The 16,648-nt window shown below is 36.4% G+C and overlaps 1 protein-coding gene across 24 annotated transcripts in view; it reads right to left on the bottom strand.

The window, feature by feature from the left end:
* The window catches only part of DLG2 (discs large MAGUK scaffold protein 2), a 1,033,591-nt gene that overhangs the window by 245,617 nt on the left and 771,326 nt on the right, over window positions 1-16,648 (bottom strand). For all 24 annotated transcript variants that reach the window (XM_042793331.1, XM_042793310.1, XM_042793308.1 and 21 more), the window contains one exon: window positions 1,764-1,832. In XM_042793331.1, coding sequence (XP_042649265.1) covers window positions 1,764-1,832 — 69 coding nt within the window. The remainder of the gene's footprint in view (window positions 1-1,763; window positions 1,833-16,648) is intronic.

The following is a 16,648-nucleotide window of genomic DNA, read 5'->3' as shown; positions in this document are numbered from 1 at the left end:
ATGAAATATGACTCAGTGTAAGTTGATTAGTAATAATTACAAGCCAGATATTCTTCCACCTCCTGAACAGCAGGAGACCTGTAATATCAATTGCAGATTTATTTTGCTCTAATGATTCATACACAATATATGCAAGTTGTCTGCATGGCCAGTACAGATTCTGCAATTTATTTAAAAATTCACGTAGACAGATTGATTTCCAAATTTCAGTATGAGTTTAAACCTGCAGGATACCTCTTGAATTATGGAGTCCAGTAGACCAAGTGAGACATCATCATAAAATTTCTTACCGTAAATCTCAATTTAGCAAATTCTGTTTTTTTCTTTTTCCTTTTTTATTTTTAATCCAATCACCATTTTAATTAATAAACTTGTTCTTGAAGCTCAGTTTTATTTCAAATATCAATTTATTCATGAGTTGATCTGAGGAAAAGATGGGGGAATTTATTATGACTCTCTCTGTTCATTAGAGAGAAAGAGAGAGATAAAGGAAAGAAATCCAAAATGATGGTGTTTAAGCACTGAGACATGTTGACCAGAACTTGTGCAATCTCCACATTTCGTGATAGTCACAGCTACACTGGACAAGACTCTGAGCAACCTGATCTAAATTGAAATTAGCCCTGTTTTGATCAAGAAGACTGGATGATGAGGTCTCCATTTACAGAATTACCTTCCAGATGACATCCCTTAAGCCATTTGTACCCTTTCTGTCACAACTTCATTATCCAGTCTTGTTTTCAATTAATAACTGCTATATCTGTCCTACACATTTTAAATAAAAACTTAGAATCTTAGATCTTAGATCTAGATAAGAAAGAAAAAATTGAGACTTGTGAGAGAAACATTTTGGGTTTCACTTAGGAGTGGATTATTTCACATGCTTACCATTTCATTTTCTCACTGCACCACAGTAACATAAGTGCAACATAAACCAAAATACAACAAGATGACATCTTTGCTCTACAGAAACTTTGGATTCTCACTTTTATAACAAGGAAGAGAAGCTTTGAAATGGGACCTGAAAGCAGCCAATGACAGGTTGTTACCCATGCCTACAAAATATTTCAAACAGTTCCACATTTCTATGGGAGGGAAGAAACAAATCTAGTATTTTTTTTTAAACTACCAGTCAGTGCAACCAAAATCTGTGTTACAGTGTTAAATATCAGCTTTTCTAATATTATAAAGATGCAAGAATATTAATTATGTTTGTGAATTGTTCATATTCCACCCAATTATTTTTCTTAAAATGGATTCAGCTAAGTACTCAGAGCTATGCTTCTATTAACACATTAATATACACAGATATACACTAGCACAAGATTACTGTTTTCTATCAGTACTTCTTCATCCTTAGTTTGGGACACTGCTTTGTCAAAAGAACAAGAAGAAATGGAGTATATCTACATGAAGAAAATAGAGTAAGACTTCACTGCGTATTTCCATGATTAGTGGGAACCATTTTACAGCTAACACATGTAAATATTAACACTAGCCAAGTGAGATGAATTAAAGAGATTGTGGTTAATATATCTCCATGACAGATATTCTCATCTCCATGAAAACCAAACCTCTCAGGGTGAGCATCTATAAAGGATCAGCACTAATTTGAAAGTATTTATTTCTTCATCTCACAGACTTAAACACTGTGGTATGCAAAACCACATCTCATTAACAGCTATGTTTGTGTGGGTAGTTCAGTGTCTGGATTAGTGGTATCTGAGAGCTCTACAGGCAGCTTCAACAGAAAATCATCTTACCCTTCCACAGAAATGGTCCGCTGCAAGCTCACTGTGGGTGGACGCGTTGCAGTGCTGTGCTGGGAATGACTGTATGACCAAGGAAGAATAAAGAAAAGCATTTGTTAAAGAAATAGAAGTTCCTCTTGTTCTTATTGTTTCTAGCAGTTTAGCTAATATAAAAATAGAAATAACAAGCAGATTGTTTTACATGTGTCTAAAGCATGTTGACTTCAGTGATGCTGATCTCTTCAAAAAAGGGCTCAACCCCACAACCTCTCTTGTTTAAAATCAGGTTTCATTCCTCATTAACAGCAGACAATGAAGAGAATAAGTCCCTCTTATCTTTCTTATTAGTTTTAAAAAATATATATACACACACACAGAGTTCACTGACTTAAAATAACCTAGATGCACAAAGTTAATTTCAGAGCAGAAGGTAAACCAGTAAATGATGTTATCAAACTAAGTCTAAGTTTCTCAGGCAGAATGCTCAGTAAAAGAGGACATGCACTGCTTATACTTGCATCATAATGTAACCTTGAATTTTACAAACTTCAACCAGCATTCACTGTTTCTATCAGATTTTAAGTAGCTTTAATTTTCTCACATTAAATTTTATCAATCTAAGACAAAACATTCAGAAAAAAGCCATGATATTTTCTAAGCAAAACACAGACCCTCTGAAAGATAAGTCTTTCGGGTTGAAAATCCTGAGGTCTAATGGCTTCTCATATGTTATGTTGTCATGACTAAGAAACCTCCAAAATAGTTATTATGTTACATAAATCCAATAAATTACACAGCATACATTAACTTCAGTATTATACTATTGTATAATAGTACTGTACCACTACTATTCGTGTAAATATAAATGGGTAACAAAACAGCATCAGTCAAAGGCAGTTCTGTGATAATAAATTGCATTATTTATCCAAGACAATGTGTATAAAACAATAATAATAAAAAAAAAAAGAAAGCAAAAGCATCTGGGTATATCTTCTGATTAGTTTAAATGGCTACATCACTTAGTGAGGCCCAGTGTTAACAATGCAAAGTGCACATTAAAAATAAAGCTTTACATCAGTTTTATATCACTGATTCAACTAAGTGCAGATTCTGTCTTGCTTTCAAGCTTCATATACAACTTGAGCTGCTTGTTCAGAAGAAGCACACCTTATTTTCATTAAAAGCTAATACATTCAACATTAGTGAGCAACATATCTATTTTACATGCATTTATCCTGTAGCATAGCCAATACTGTCTGTCTGACAGGAGATGTGATTTTTTGTGTAGCACATAGGGTTGTGACACATGATATTATGCCACAGAACAAACAAAAGACCTGCTATTTGCTGGTATTTATTGTTGAGACAATTGTGCTCTTGTTTCATGTTAGTAAACCACTGTACTCATCCTTGCTCTGAGTATTTCAGAAGGTTTGTGGGAAAGCATATTCCCCTTCTAAGAACTACAGCATTTTTTATCTGTTTTATAGCAAAACATAGGATGTACAGAAGTATCATGATTGTCTGGCATCATGGTGTGAACAGAATAATTGCATTGGACAAACATTGTTGAATAATGTTTTATGAATATTGGTTAAAATTTCTCATTAGGCTTGCATCTTGCAAATTACTTAGGATGCGTATTTTTAAACTACCCTTTTTTTAGTGTTCATGAATTTTTAAAAATGTAAGGTTCAGGTTGTGGCTTGTCTGCTGTCCCTCTCCCTTTACAGAACTGGAAGGGAACACATATCCTTATATTCATGCACCGGCTTCCCACACAAAATTAATAAAGAAGGGAACAGCGTCTCTCCTGAATTTTTGCCTGTATATATGAGACAAAAGTGGCACAGCAGAGCCATAACTCCTTCATCTTTTCCCTGTGCAGCTTGACTCTAAGAAACTTTATTCCCTGAAGTTGCATCAAGAGATACAAAAATATAGCTGGTACAAGGAATAAGAATGAAGCAGAGGAGGGACGATGATGTATGTCACAGCCCTCTAACTCACACTGTATGTCAAGGTCTGTTTCTAAGAGAAGGATGGCAAAGCTGTGCCTGAGCTATACTGCCGATGCCAAACCCACAATGGAGACTTTAAACAAGCAGCTTGTATTCTTGGAACAGATGCTACATATTTTGTGGGGGAAAAAAATCTATTAACAAGACATGGTAAGGTAACAACTGAAGGTTTCATGCAGGAATTGGGTTTGTTTCACAGTATGTTGTGTAGTGTTCTGTTTCAAAGGAATGTTACCATAGGAAAGGGAAGCTGAGGAACGACAGCTGATATAGCACTTTGCTTTCAAATATTGAAGACAACTCTCCCTGTTTCAAAATCCCTTCCCTACTAGAGGCATGCCATACTGTTATGACCAGAGCCATAATATCTACATCCAACCACAACGAGTCGAATGGGCTCTAATTCTGAAAGCTTTGTTTCTTTTCCTAAAAAATATTTCAGCATTGCCATATTTTTACTACAACAAACTTATTTATATAGCTCTGACTAGTTTAAAAATGTTTTGATGTCACAAAAAAAAAAAAAAAAGGACTACATTCACCAAAGTAATTTTCAGAATGGTGAATTACTGCTCCTGCACTGGAAGATTCAAAATGAGGGAAGGGACCAGCCTGATCACTGTAATGGATTCTCAGTCCCCACAGCAATGCTGCATTTTACTGATGAATTCAACTAGCTTTGAGGATTGATACTTAACCCAGGCTACTTTGTGCAAAACCTGTCTTTTTCTAAATACTTTATATAATGGACGAATAAAGACTAAGAATTTTGTCACCATACTATTCATAATGGCCTTTACAGAATTAGCAAAAGCTCCTACTCTTTATAAAAGATCTCTGTTTGACTTCACAGACTCTTCTTTGACATGGAATGAATTACCTTTCCAAACATAGGCCTACCCAGATCTAAAGCTGGCATTGGCAGCAGTTTCATAAATTTATTTTTGGATGACACTATTCATGTATGTTAAAAAAAATGGCCATCTTTTTATAAATGTAAATTATTATTGTTTAAAACATATTATTCCTATTTAGAATGGTTAGTGAAAACACTATTTATGAACTTTCTAAGGAAAATCACTGTTAAGGCACAGAATTTAAATGGGAGAAAACAGCATTTCCAGAAGTGACTAGGAGATCCAGGTTCCTCAGTTTTGGGTGTCCAGTCAAAAACACTTCCAAACCCCTGCTTTGCCAAAAGAGGATATTCATCCCTTTCAGAATATCAGATGTGCAATATCTCAGCAGAAGGGCAAGGTACCCAGAACTCACTGATCACTCCCTTCAGCTGCTTGCGAATTTGTGCTGTACCATCACATCTGCCTGGTAGTTGCCCTCACACAGTATTATGCTGGGGCAAAAAGCAGCAAATCAACAAAAGGATTATCCAGACAGGCTGACAAAAAAAGAATGTTCAGAAGGAAGAGCAGATTCCTGGGAAAACAAACCACATTTAAATGGTGGAGTGAAAAAAAGATTATTAGGATGACAGTACTATTTTATATTGTATTAGATGTTCTATTAAGTAATGTAATCCCATAAAAAGTATGAATTAAAGCAGTAATTTCAGTTCAGTATTCTCCTGAAATTATCAAAACACTCAAGCACTAGATGTCATCAGTATCCCTCACTGGAATGACTGCCTAGTTATTCAGAACTGTGCAAGGAATCTTATACTTCACTTCCAATCAAGGGACTCAGCTATTGGCAATATTTCACTCATTAGAAACCCATTTCCAATCCTAGGTATTTGTGACATAGAATTCAAAAGAGTCCTTGGCTTTTTTCATGAAAATAATTCATAACTGGTGATATTAAAACTAATTTTTTGTGTCATAATTACAAAAATCAAGTTTGATGCTCAGTACAAGCTTACACCTTCTAAGGTGTTGCCATGAATACAATGACAGTTGCAAATCAAAACCACAGTTTAATCACTGCATGAAACAAGTAACTATCCAGTTGCAGACAGAAGTAACAGTCTGATATCATTCCTAACTGACATATCTATAATATAAAGCTTCTGGTGGCTTCTGTCCAGGCAGTAGAACAGCAGAAAGAAGACATTTCCGTCACATGCTTAATACACTTGTGCATGTGTCACGTTTTTTGTAGCACAAAAGAAAATAAAACTTCTGAGTTACTGCCAACAACATTTTCTACAATGAATGCCTAAACACAGACATTCACATCCCTATTGAGATAAATAGGTAAGTAGCACATTTTTACACTCCCAAATCTACGTATTCAGAGTTCGACATTTAGGCTTATAAAAGTGATATCCTTTTTCTCAGTTGATACAGAATGAATGTCTCAATAGCTTTTAGAATATAAGGTAATAATATTTCAATATATTACTCAATACTACAGCCACACAAGTTGGTTATTCCCTGAAAAAAATAATCTCAAATCCCCTAAAATACCAGTTTTAACTTAATTCAATTTAATTTTATTTCATTGAGATGAGGTGAATATACTGTTCTTGTAAGACAATTCATATGAGTGAAGGAACAAAGAGTGAGTTTCTAAATTAATAATAAGGGGCAAAACAGGGAGCAAAGAATCCAACCTCTCTTCTTTAATGGGTTTAAGTTGTTTTTTGTTTTAAACCTATTTCTCAGGCAAGGCCTGCCATTTCATGACTTTGTTAATCACTAAAAATAGAGCAGCTTGGTGTCAACATATTTTTTAAAATGTTTATTATGAAAATAATAATAAGTATTATAGTAACAAGAAGGTGAGTAGTCAGTCTCCTTAGTTTTAATTCTGTTCTAGCCCAAGGATATTCTGAAGGCACTTTTGCTGTGTGGGTGATGCTGAAACTGGAGGCAGCATCATAAACCCTTCTTTTCCTGTAGGGACCACATGAACTACCACCTTCCCTTCACAAAATACACTTTCACCAAAACACAATATCCCAGTGAAACCCCTAGCTGGGATGAAAGAATTACATCAGGGAAACATTTATTGTGTTTTAAACTTCTATAATGCAATTTGACAACTAAAAATTAAGGACAAACCAGCATTAGAGGATCATTCAAATCATAGCTCATCCCAGAGCCTGCCTATTGCACTGAGGGTGGAAGAAAGAAGGTTATTATGATCTAAAATTTTTCCTGGTCTCTGTTGTTCTTATAAAAACAACACACACTGTCTTTACACACAGATCACTGGAGAAGTCATCAGGTTTCCTCTTCCAATCGACCTCTTACTAACAAAGAACAGTTGTCCTCTATTTGCTATAGCCCTGATTTAGGAAACCTTTTGTTTTCATATAACTTTGTTTTGACAAGTCAAAATTGACAGCATAAATATCATTATTTGCTTCCTAAACTAATTGACCTGAATCTTCTCATAAAGAAGCAGCGATGCAGCTAGTGGCACAGGCTGGATAGAGACCTCCCTGAACACTGGCCTCAGAGCAGCATTCCTGAGGTCCCAATTCTGAAACTGACAGGTATGGAAAAAGTATACAAACTGCATTTGTCTATCAATATGTTCTGCGCAGAAACAAACAAACAAACAAATACTTCAAAACTAGAGCTCCAAGTTATTGTTTGTTATTCACAATACTAAAAGAAAAAAGATTGATAAATACAATATTAACAAAATTCCACTGGAGACAGTGAAGGGAATGCTAACACTCATTTTTTTTTATGATGTATTCTCAGCACGTTGTTTCTTATGTCAAGGATTGAAGGTAGCAATGCAGTTGTTTGTAAAGCTTCTAAGCCTTTGCTTTGATTGATGTAAGAGTTTAAGAAGGCAACATGCTTTAATTCCATTAATGTGAAGTTTTAATTCAGCTCAGTGAAGTGAAACCAGCTTTTCCTGATGGTGCCAACAGCTAAACTTCTAACTTAAATGAGTTTTTGCTCTCCGGTGGGATTAATTAGAAGACCAGCCAGTGCTTTTTTTGGTATTAATTTTATCTCAGCTACAAACAGCTTGATAATATCCAGTATTGACAGTTACTGACCCATATTAGAAGTGTCAAACTAACTAGACAGTCTCCCATGAGTGGAAAACATGTAACTTCAGAGAGTAGAATATTCAACCCTACTACCTTCAGACCACCCTTAGGCAACACAGCCAAACATAAGATGTAACACTGTTTTCATGCACATGCAGTGAGGATTTCTGGAGTCACTTGGCAATCATAACTCATTTTTAAAATGGCATCTGTACATATATCCTACAAATAGCATTGCTAGGCTAAATACTTACCCACCGGAAAACAAAAGAAACAAAGTGAAGGATTAGGCTGTCACTCGGCCTACAAATATATAGAATAAGGACCACACTACATCTCTGGTCAGGTTCTCTGGAGTAATTTCATGTGCACAACTAAGTCAACAAGGTTGATGACATTTTCTTCTTCCCTCCTTCCCTCTTTTCATTCCTTCCTCCCTCCCCCTCTCCCTCCCCCGAACACTATCCACAACATTCTGCAGCTTAAAGTATTTGAGATATTGGAGCCCTAAATTAGCATCATATAACAATAAGGAAGAATGCAAGGTGAAACTGAGACTCGGAGGAATGCTTCACCTCCTGGAATAAAGCTAATTATCCACCTTTGTTAGCAGTGTGCCTAAGTCAGCACATATCTTCAAAGTGGTAAAACATCCACTGACTTCAAATCTGCTTCTTTACAGCTAAGGTAATTGCAGGAGAAAACAAGCTTTAAAATATAAAAAGTATCCTTATCTGAGAAGGAATTGTTATTTTAGTTTGAAATTCAATATTTAAAACAGCTGAAGAAGTTTGGAGTGATGTGGGGAGAACTGAAAATAATTAACAATTCTGTTAAAGGAGTGTAACGAACATACTGTTGATGATGTTTCACATGTAGTCTAATGTTCCCGTGTCGGGTAAATATAGATTTGCACAGTGCTGTGAAGAACACAGCATTGATCAAACTAGCAAGTGAAAGATGCAAGAAAAAATACTGTGACAAAATGATACAAAAATAAGTGGAATAAATATTAGGAAACACAAGACCCGTTTTAATGACTCAGACAAGGTACCTTCCTCTTTTGGGAGGTTATTCTGTTCTAGATGTCACTGATAGGTACTGAATTCTGTTATAACACACATTATTTTTTTTTTTGTAATTTTGCTTAAATTCCTCCCTTTCATCACATCCTTCTAATTCATGATGTTCCTTGTCCATAGAAGTGGGATGCCTAAATCTGTATGGTATTCCAAGACATTCTGTTACTGGTAAAAACAATAAATATCAATTCTTCCTAACAGCCTCTCAGTTGTTTTACTATTATTGTTGTTGTTATTATTATTATATATATTACTGTAATGAATATAAGGAATGATAAACCTCCACCTGGGAGTTGGAGTACTCCCTGATAAAGTCAGTTTGGAAACTATACCATCTAAGGACTGAGGTTTACATGTCAAAATATTTACAAGTGAAAAAAAATTGTAGGTATGTATTAAAAAAACCCCGAAGAATGGTAGAAGAAAGAAAATCTCACCTTCTCAGTTGCTTAAGCAATATCAAATGGAAATGGTCCATGAACATAACAACTGAGTTTGGCTTTAACTACTGTTGGGGAAGAGGATATAGTGCTACTGTCATGAATTTATTATAGGGAGTGTTTGTTTAGGAATGACAGAAAACTTTCTGACACACTATGCATGGCCTCCCAGTTACCAACATCTTGTGGTACTCTGGTACCACTGCCTACTACAATGCTGAGTTTTCAATTCCTCGTGGTGAAAGCCACTGCCACCCACCTTCCTACTTTGTGACATATAATTATGTAATTCAACATCACTGAAGTTTTTTTGCCATGCTGTTATATTCAAATGCCATACCTCATTTACTGTTTGCTATCACTCCTGATTCCCTTCCTGTACTAGTGCTTTCCAAGCATTACCATTCCAGTGAATCACACAGAGTGTAAGAGAATTGGGGATGGTTTGATTTTTATGTGACAGAACAAGTATTCTCACTGGGGAAAAGGAAATCATCTTCACCAAAGGAAAACATACGCTATAGTACAGAAAAATGTCTTAAAACAGTCAGGTCTTCTGTAACGTAATAGAAAGATAGATGTACTTTAGAAAAAAATTTCTATTCAGGATGGCTGGAGACACTAAATAGAATATGTTGAAACAATTCAAAGGCAGTGTCAGAGCTTGTGGCACTAGGTGGCTGGAAGGAGTCATTCAGTTTCTCACTCACTTTATGTATATGGATTGGGTTTGAATGGCAAGGTTTTGGTAGTGGGGGGCTACAGGGGTGGCTTCTGTAAGAAGCTGCCAGGAGCTTCCCCCACGTCTAAGAGAGCCAACGCCAGCCGGCTGCAAGATGGACCCACCGCTGGCCAGGGCTGAGCCCATCAGCAACAGTGGGAGCGCCTCTGGGATAACGTATTTAAGAAGGGGGAAAAAATCCTGTGGTGGAACAGCAGCTGGAGAGATGGGTGAGAATAAGCAACAGAAACAACTCTGCAGCCCCCAAGGACATTGAAGAAGGAGGGGCAGGAGGTGCTCCAGGTGCCGGAGCAGAGATTCCCCTGCAGCCCGCGGTGCAGCCCATGGCAAGGCAGGCTGTGCCCTGCAGCCCAGGGAGGGCCGTGGGGGAGCAGATTCCACCTGCAGCCCGGGGAGGACCCCACAGCAGAGCAGGTGGGTGCCCAGAGGAGACTGTGACCCTGTGAGAAGCCCGCGCTGAAGCAGGCTCCTGGCAGGACTTGTGGACCCATGAAGAGAGGAGGCCAGGGTGGAGCAGGTTTGCTGGCAGGACTTGTGACCCCATGGGGTCCCATGCTGGAGCAGTCTGCTCCTGAAGGACTGAATCCCATGGGAGGGACCCACGCTGGAACAGGGGAAGAGTGCGAGGAGTCCTCCCCCTGGAGAGGAAGGAGCAGCAGAGGCAATATGTGATGAACTGACTGCAACCCCCATTCCCCATTCCCCTGCACTGCGTGGGGGAGGAGGGAGAGAAATCAGGAGTGAAGTTGAGCTCAGGAAAAAGGGAGGAGTTGGGTGCAGGTGTTTTAAGATTGGGGTGTTTTCCTTATTACCCTACTCTGATTTGCTTGATAATAAATGAGGCTAATTTCCCCAGGTCAGGTCTGTTTTGCCAGTGGTGATAATTAATGAGTCCTTATTTGGACCCATGAGCCTTTCATTGTATTTTCTTTCCCCACCTCCACCTGGGGAGGGGAGTGATAGAGCAGCTTCATGGGTACCTCGTGTCCAGCCAAGATCAATCTACCACAGTCCTTCTTTGCTACTCTTGATTTCAAATGTCAGTATTTTTCCAATTAAAACTATAAAACAATAATACATGCATCGATATTCTTTGGGTACTGTTGCAAGTAGGAAACATAAATTTTCATGCAGAAACTTAGATTCCCTGATTTTAAGCCACTCTACTGGCCCACTCTCCTTCCCGTTGCACAGAACTGGTGTAACTGCATCTACCCCCAGCACCAAGAGATGCAGATGGTGGCCCAGGGCCACGACAGCTGAGCCTCTGTGGCAGGGCACTCGCTGCATGGGGAGTGTGTAGGGAGTATGGAGCACAGCTCCCATCAGTAGCTGTGCTGTGGCAGCTGCAATACCCAGTAGTCACCACTGTCCCATAACAACATTTCTGATGTATTTTTAGAGCTGTGCATTGCTTCTATAATGAAACACATTTATTGCACACAAAGCTTATTCTGTGCAAGTAACAACACAAATATCTGCACCAAAATCCCTTCCCAGTTTAAGCAAATGTCGAAAGACATTAGCAAGAACTTGAAAAACTGGTCCAATTTTAAGAAACTTTGAAAGGCAAAACTTAGATAGAAATCAATGAGTATCTCATAATTTTTAGGAAAACTCATACAGATACAATAGGGAGAATCATATAAGATTTGCAGTCTGAAAATACCAAATTGTACATCATACATGTATTTACCAGTTGCACTGTTGAGGAGTGGAAGAAACTAGTATGGAAGTTTTCTAATAAGCAAATTGCTGTTGTCTAAAGAAAAAGCTCCTCTAATTTGCAGTCTGTGAATCTGTGAATACAGCATAAATTCTGAAATACTGTAAATCAGTAAATTATTCATAGTGATGCTAACAGCCAGTAAGACCTTGAATTTCAGAAAGTGTTAAGACCAGAATTTTTAGATTAACTGGTTTATTATTGTCAATAGAACTGGATGAACTGAATTATTTATGTCAAAATTCAATTTCATAGGAGGTATGTACTCAACAGGAGGATAAGAAAACAAATGACTAAACAGACACTTGAGAAATCTGGAAAGACCTCACATTTTCATTTACTTTTCCACCACAGTCCACAGAAGTTAATTTAAAGTTATGAATACCACTTATAAGACTGCTGAGAGTTCCCTTCAGGAATCAGAGACCTAATTCTAATACATGACCCCCAAGAAAAGAAGTATAATGTGATTTTAACACAAAACTCTGTCAGAGCAATCTTGTCATTAATAAAATGGACAGACATTATGTCTTAATGGTTACACTGATCTTGCAGTACTGGACTTAGTGCCTAGAACAGATTATCTTTTCTTTCTCTTCTCAAGGGAGTGTTGACTTTACACCGAAGATGACACTTGAAAATAATTCACAGGACTTTTATACTGCATCTGTTTCTTTTTTAAAGAGTAGGGAAATCACAGATAAATAAGACTAATGACAGAGCTCAGATAAATGCAACTCATTAAATTAATCTGCAAAGTTTCTATCCATCTCCATCCAATGAAAAACAAGCACATATAATTCTTTTCATGTCAGTCATTGCACTGAATTTTACTCACTCAAGATAAGCATATAGATAATAACAATTAAAGTGATTTAAAACAGCAATGAAAAACTGTCTGATGCTAAATTATATCATGCCATTAACAAACATTTCTATATCCCATGAGACTCTGTATCACTATATTTGCACAATAAAAACACTCCTACAGAAATTTAAGTTTTAATATTGTTTCTGCACAAGACCAAGTTCTTTTCCTCTTTAGTTACTAACTCTCTTTCGTGCATTGCAATGGATTACACTGTCAAGGTGAAACAGCCAGAAAAAGAGTGTATTCAGCTTCCATAGAAGTGGTTTATTAAAACAAAAAAAATAACGATCACAACAGAAAAAACCATTAATTTACAATTATGATCTAAAATCTAGCAGAACAGCACACTTTATACTGCAGTTACTCCTGATACAATGTTTACTGCACCTGTGTGATACCTTCTATACCTTCTGATAATGTTATCCCTCTTACTTGGATACACATTATCTCTGTGCAAGCTAGGGATATGGGTTGAGTATCTGTCTTTTTTAACAGCCCAGAGGTGAGAATGTAATCCTACATAAGCTTCTATTTAGCCTCACTTTCTCTGTCATTCAAATCAGCCCAGCATGCATGTGTGCATATGCAGCTATACCAAACACAAAATCAAAAATCCTAGAGAAATCCACACAGAGAAAAGCAAAAGTAGAAATAACATAGTTCACATAAACAAATGACATCCCAACATAATACAAAGAGCATACAAACAGCAGTGAATGGTAATTTGAAAATGCGTAAGTATGAAGAATGTATTGTCAACATGAAAGATGACTAGTGAAGAAATTCAACAGTTTAAGCTCTTCCATTTCTTATCTAGTCTATACAGACCATGATTCTTGGTTATTTTAATTTGATAGCAGTTGGAATTACTTAGCATTTAATGGGAAGCATTCAGTGTTTTATACTATGAGGTGTAAGTACTAAGTATACACTAGAACTAGATTTAAAAATTAAAAAAAAAATCTATTAATTTTTCTCATTCTGGGGTTACTCACAGTGGGAGTGTCAAGCATAAGCACCTCTCATAGTAGATCACTGTAATATTGTCCAAGCTCATTAGTAATTAATTTTGCCTGTCTGACTATAAATCATGGATTGGATTAGATGAATGATGGGGTAGATAGATTATTTATATGTTCCATCAATCCTTATATCCCTAAATTGACAAATAAAACACCATTTATTTAAAGATACTTGTTAATTAAAATATTTGAGAAGAAATTTAGCTATTTATGAAAGAACTGTGGAAGGAATTTATGGTGGAATTTTACTCTAAACCTGTAATAGTCACTGAGTTGAATTGTTTACTTACAAATTTAATAGATAAATCATTTGAGTAAAACATTGGAAACTGGTTTTAAAAGATTTGCAAAATTGGCAAGCATGCATACATGACTGAGTTGATAAACAGTCAATTTGTGATCCTTCTGGGAACAGATTTAATGTCATTAATATAGTTAATAGTGTAAGTCCTGGACATCAGCCTGAGTTTTCTTCACTAAACTTTTCAAATATTACCTGTAGGTTAAGGATAATTTTTTATAATTACACTCTTCACAACAGTCAGTCAGCAAACCCAAGTTTCTCAGGTTATTTCAAGGCTACTTTAGTGTAAAGGGTGAAGCTGTTGACATGTTTCTTCCAGTTTTAGGTTTCACTTATTAGATAAAGTGCTTTATCTAAAACTAAATCTCTCATTGGTGCTTTCAACTAATGATTTCTCTCTGCAAGTACCTTTGTACTTTGGTTCCCAAATGTTTAGGCCAGAACCAATTGCACTGGGTACACTGAGAGAAAGACTGCTGCTGTTTAAGAGAAAACATGAACAACAGAACACAGGGAAGCATGAACCAATCAATAAAACGGGTCACAGTTGGATTTATACTAGCAACTCTTCTAATCTTAACTAGGACCAAGCCCAGAATTCCATTGTCATTTAGCACTGTAAAAAGAAATAGCCACCCAAGGAAGCTATTTTTGGAGATGGGCATCTTGTGCCCATATTTATTCTGTGCACATGAACTGAGCTAGCTTTGTAGATTTTTGCTTCAGTTCTCCATTTGTTATTTTTGAGGACCAACCAGTTCTTCTGAAAACCTATGAATACCCTGCAATCAATGAAACACTTCACATATGAAATATGATTACTCAGATGATACAAAAAAAACTGATGGAGGATAAGCCCATGCATTGGATGGTCATCCACATTTTCAAATCTTGAATTTACAAGATTGGCAGGAAATTCCATGGCAATAGGCTCTTGCGTTTAGCATTCCTTTGTATACGATTTTATTCCAAGTTATGCCTCTCTTCCAACTTCTCAGGGGTGTCTACTATAGAAAATACCTGTTTAACTAATTGTATTTTTAACCAGCAGAGTTCTCCAAATACAGCTGTGTAAAGATACATGAAGAAACTCAAGGAAGTTTCTGTCACGTATCAGTTACTTCTGGATATAAAATGCTCATTTTTGTACTCATGTTAAGTGGAACAGTTTGCTGTTTATTCTCCTGGCCCAATAAATAGGCCTGGAGACATTCTACACCTTTGAGGCATCTAAATTAATTTATTTTTCATCTTATTATTAAACCTATGATATCTACTGTAACAGCAGAATCCTTTTATATACCAATCAGACATTTTTACACATCAGTCCCAAACACTAACTCTTCCCTTTCAACATGAATGCAAAATGTATAAATTAGTGTTAGAAAATATGACTTCAATTTATGTATTTCACAGATGGCAATCCAGACCCACTGATATTCTTACAGTAACTGTTACACTATACACACCTCTGATTGAGAACAGAGGTAAAATAGCCAGCATTTTACAGAAGAAAATATAACTTAATTTCTTCTCACATCACAGCTCATCTTGTTCTCTACCTAGAGACTGGTTTAAGCCTTGAGAGATGAAATGCTAGTACCCTTAAAAACTTTATTAGGATTTATTCTATTTCACTTTGTTTTTTCTTCTTAGAAATATAAAGGCCCTTTACAATACTACCAAATTCCTGCATATTGGTTAATCCACCTGTGAATTAACATTCCCAAATCAATGGCAGCTTCCACTTTTATCCAGCAATTTATTTTACAAGTCAACTGAAGCTATCTCAAATCTTCAAAAAGATAATTACACTGATTTAAATTCATATCTATGCTATGAAAATTTGAATTTGCACTACATAGTCTTGATTTCTGTGCTTTGTTTGTTGCTCCTTTTGGCAAGTGAGGCTGAAACTTCCCAGCCTCACTGTGGACTTCCTTTAGGATCTTAGTAAAGCCATTTACTCTGCCTGTTCACCAGCTCCCTGTCTCTAAAAAACAAAGACAAATGAGATGTCCAGACTCTTACAGTGATGGAAGCAATATTAAGGTAGACAAGATTAAAAATAATTTGTCCTATTCATTGTTTCTGTGGGCAAGCTGAAGAAAACCTGTCATTTCCTAAATTGCATCAAAGTTGCATTTCTGCTAGTTGACACTAATTAAGATGATTTGTTTCATTGTGAAGTGGTAATGCAATAATAGCAGAATTGGAAAATTTAAACATGAAAACAGGAAAGGTTGACATGGACAAAATTATGTAAATCTGGTGTGAAAAAAATACAACATATTCTATCCTACCAAAGAGCTAATTTACTTTCACTTTTATAAAAATCCTCTCTCATCATAGTGGTGATTCCTAAGAACTACAATTTTATATGTCAGCATTGTGTTTTAAGGTTTTAAGATTCCTCAGCAACAGTCCATGCTGCATGGTTTATTTATGTCAGCAGCAAATAGATTTACCATTCCATTCATTTAATAATTTATTTTCCATGTGATGCTATTCTTTATGAAGGATACCCAGTAGTAAATTCAACTAGATTGTGGCTTTTTGAGAAGCAATCTTTAAGATGCTATAAAGCACGATTTCATGTGATTTGGAAGTTAGCCTTGACATGAAAGTATGAATGTGCTTGTAGTATTGTTTTGCCATGTTTATTCTTGGATTATCCAAGATTCAACAAAGTCAATGTGATTCTCCTGACATCACT

Source organism: Tyto alba, unplaced genomic scaffold, assembly GCF_018691265.1.
Source record: "Tyto alba isolate M040663 unplaced genomic scaffold, T.alba_DEE_v4.0 Super-Scaffold_2, whole genome shotgun sequence".
In the NCBI taxonomy this organism is placed as follows: Eukaryota; Metazoa; Chordata; class Aves; order Strigiformes; family Tytonidae; genus Tyto; species Tyto alba.
This window is presented reverse-complemented; position numbering and strand designations above follow the sequence as displayed.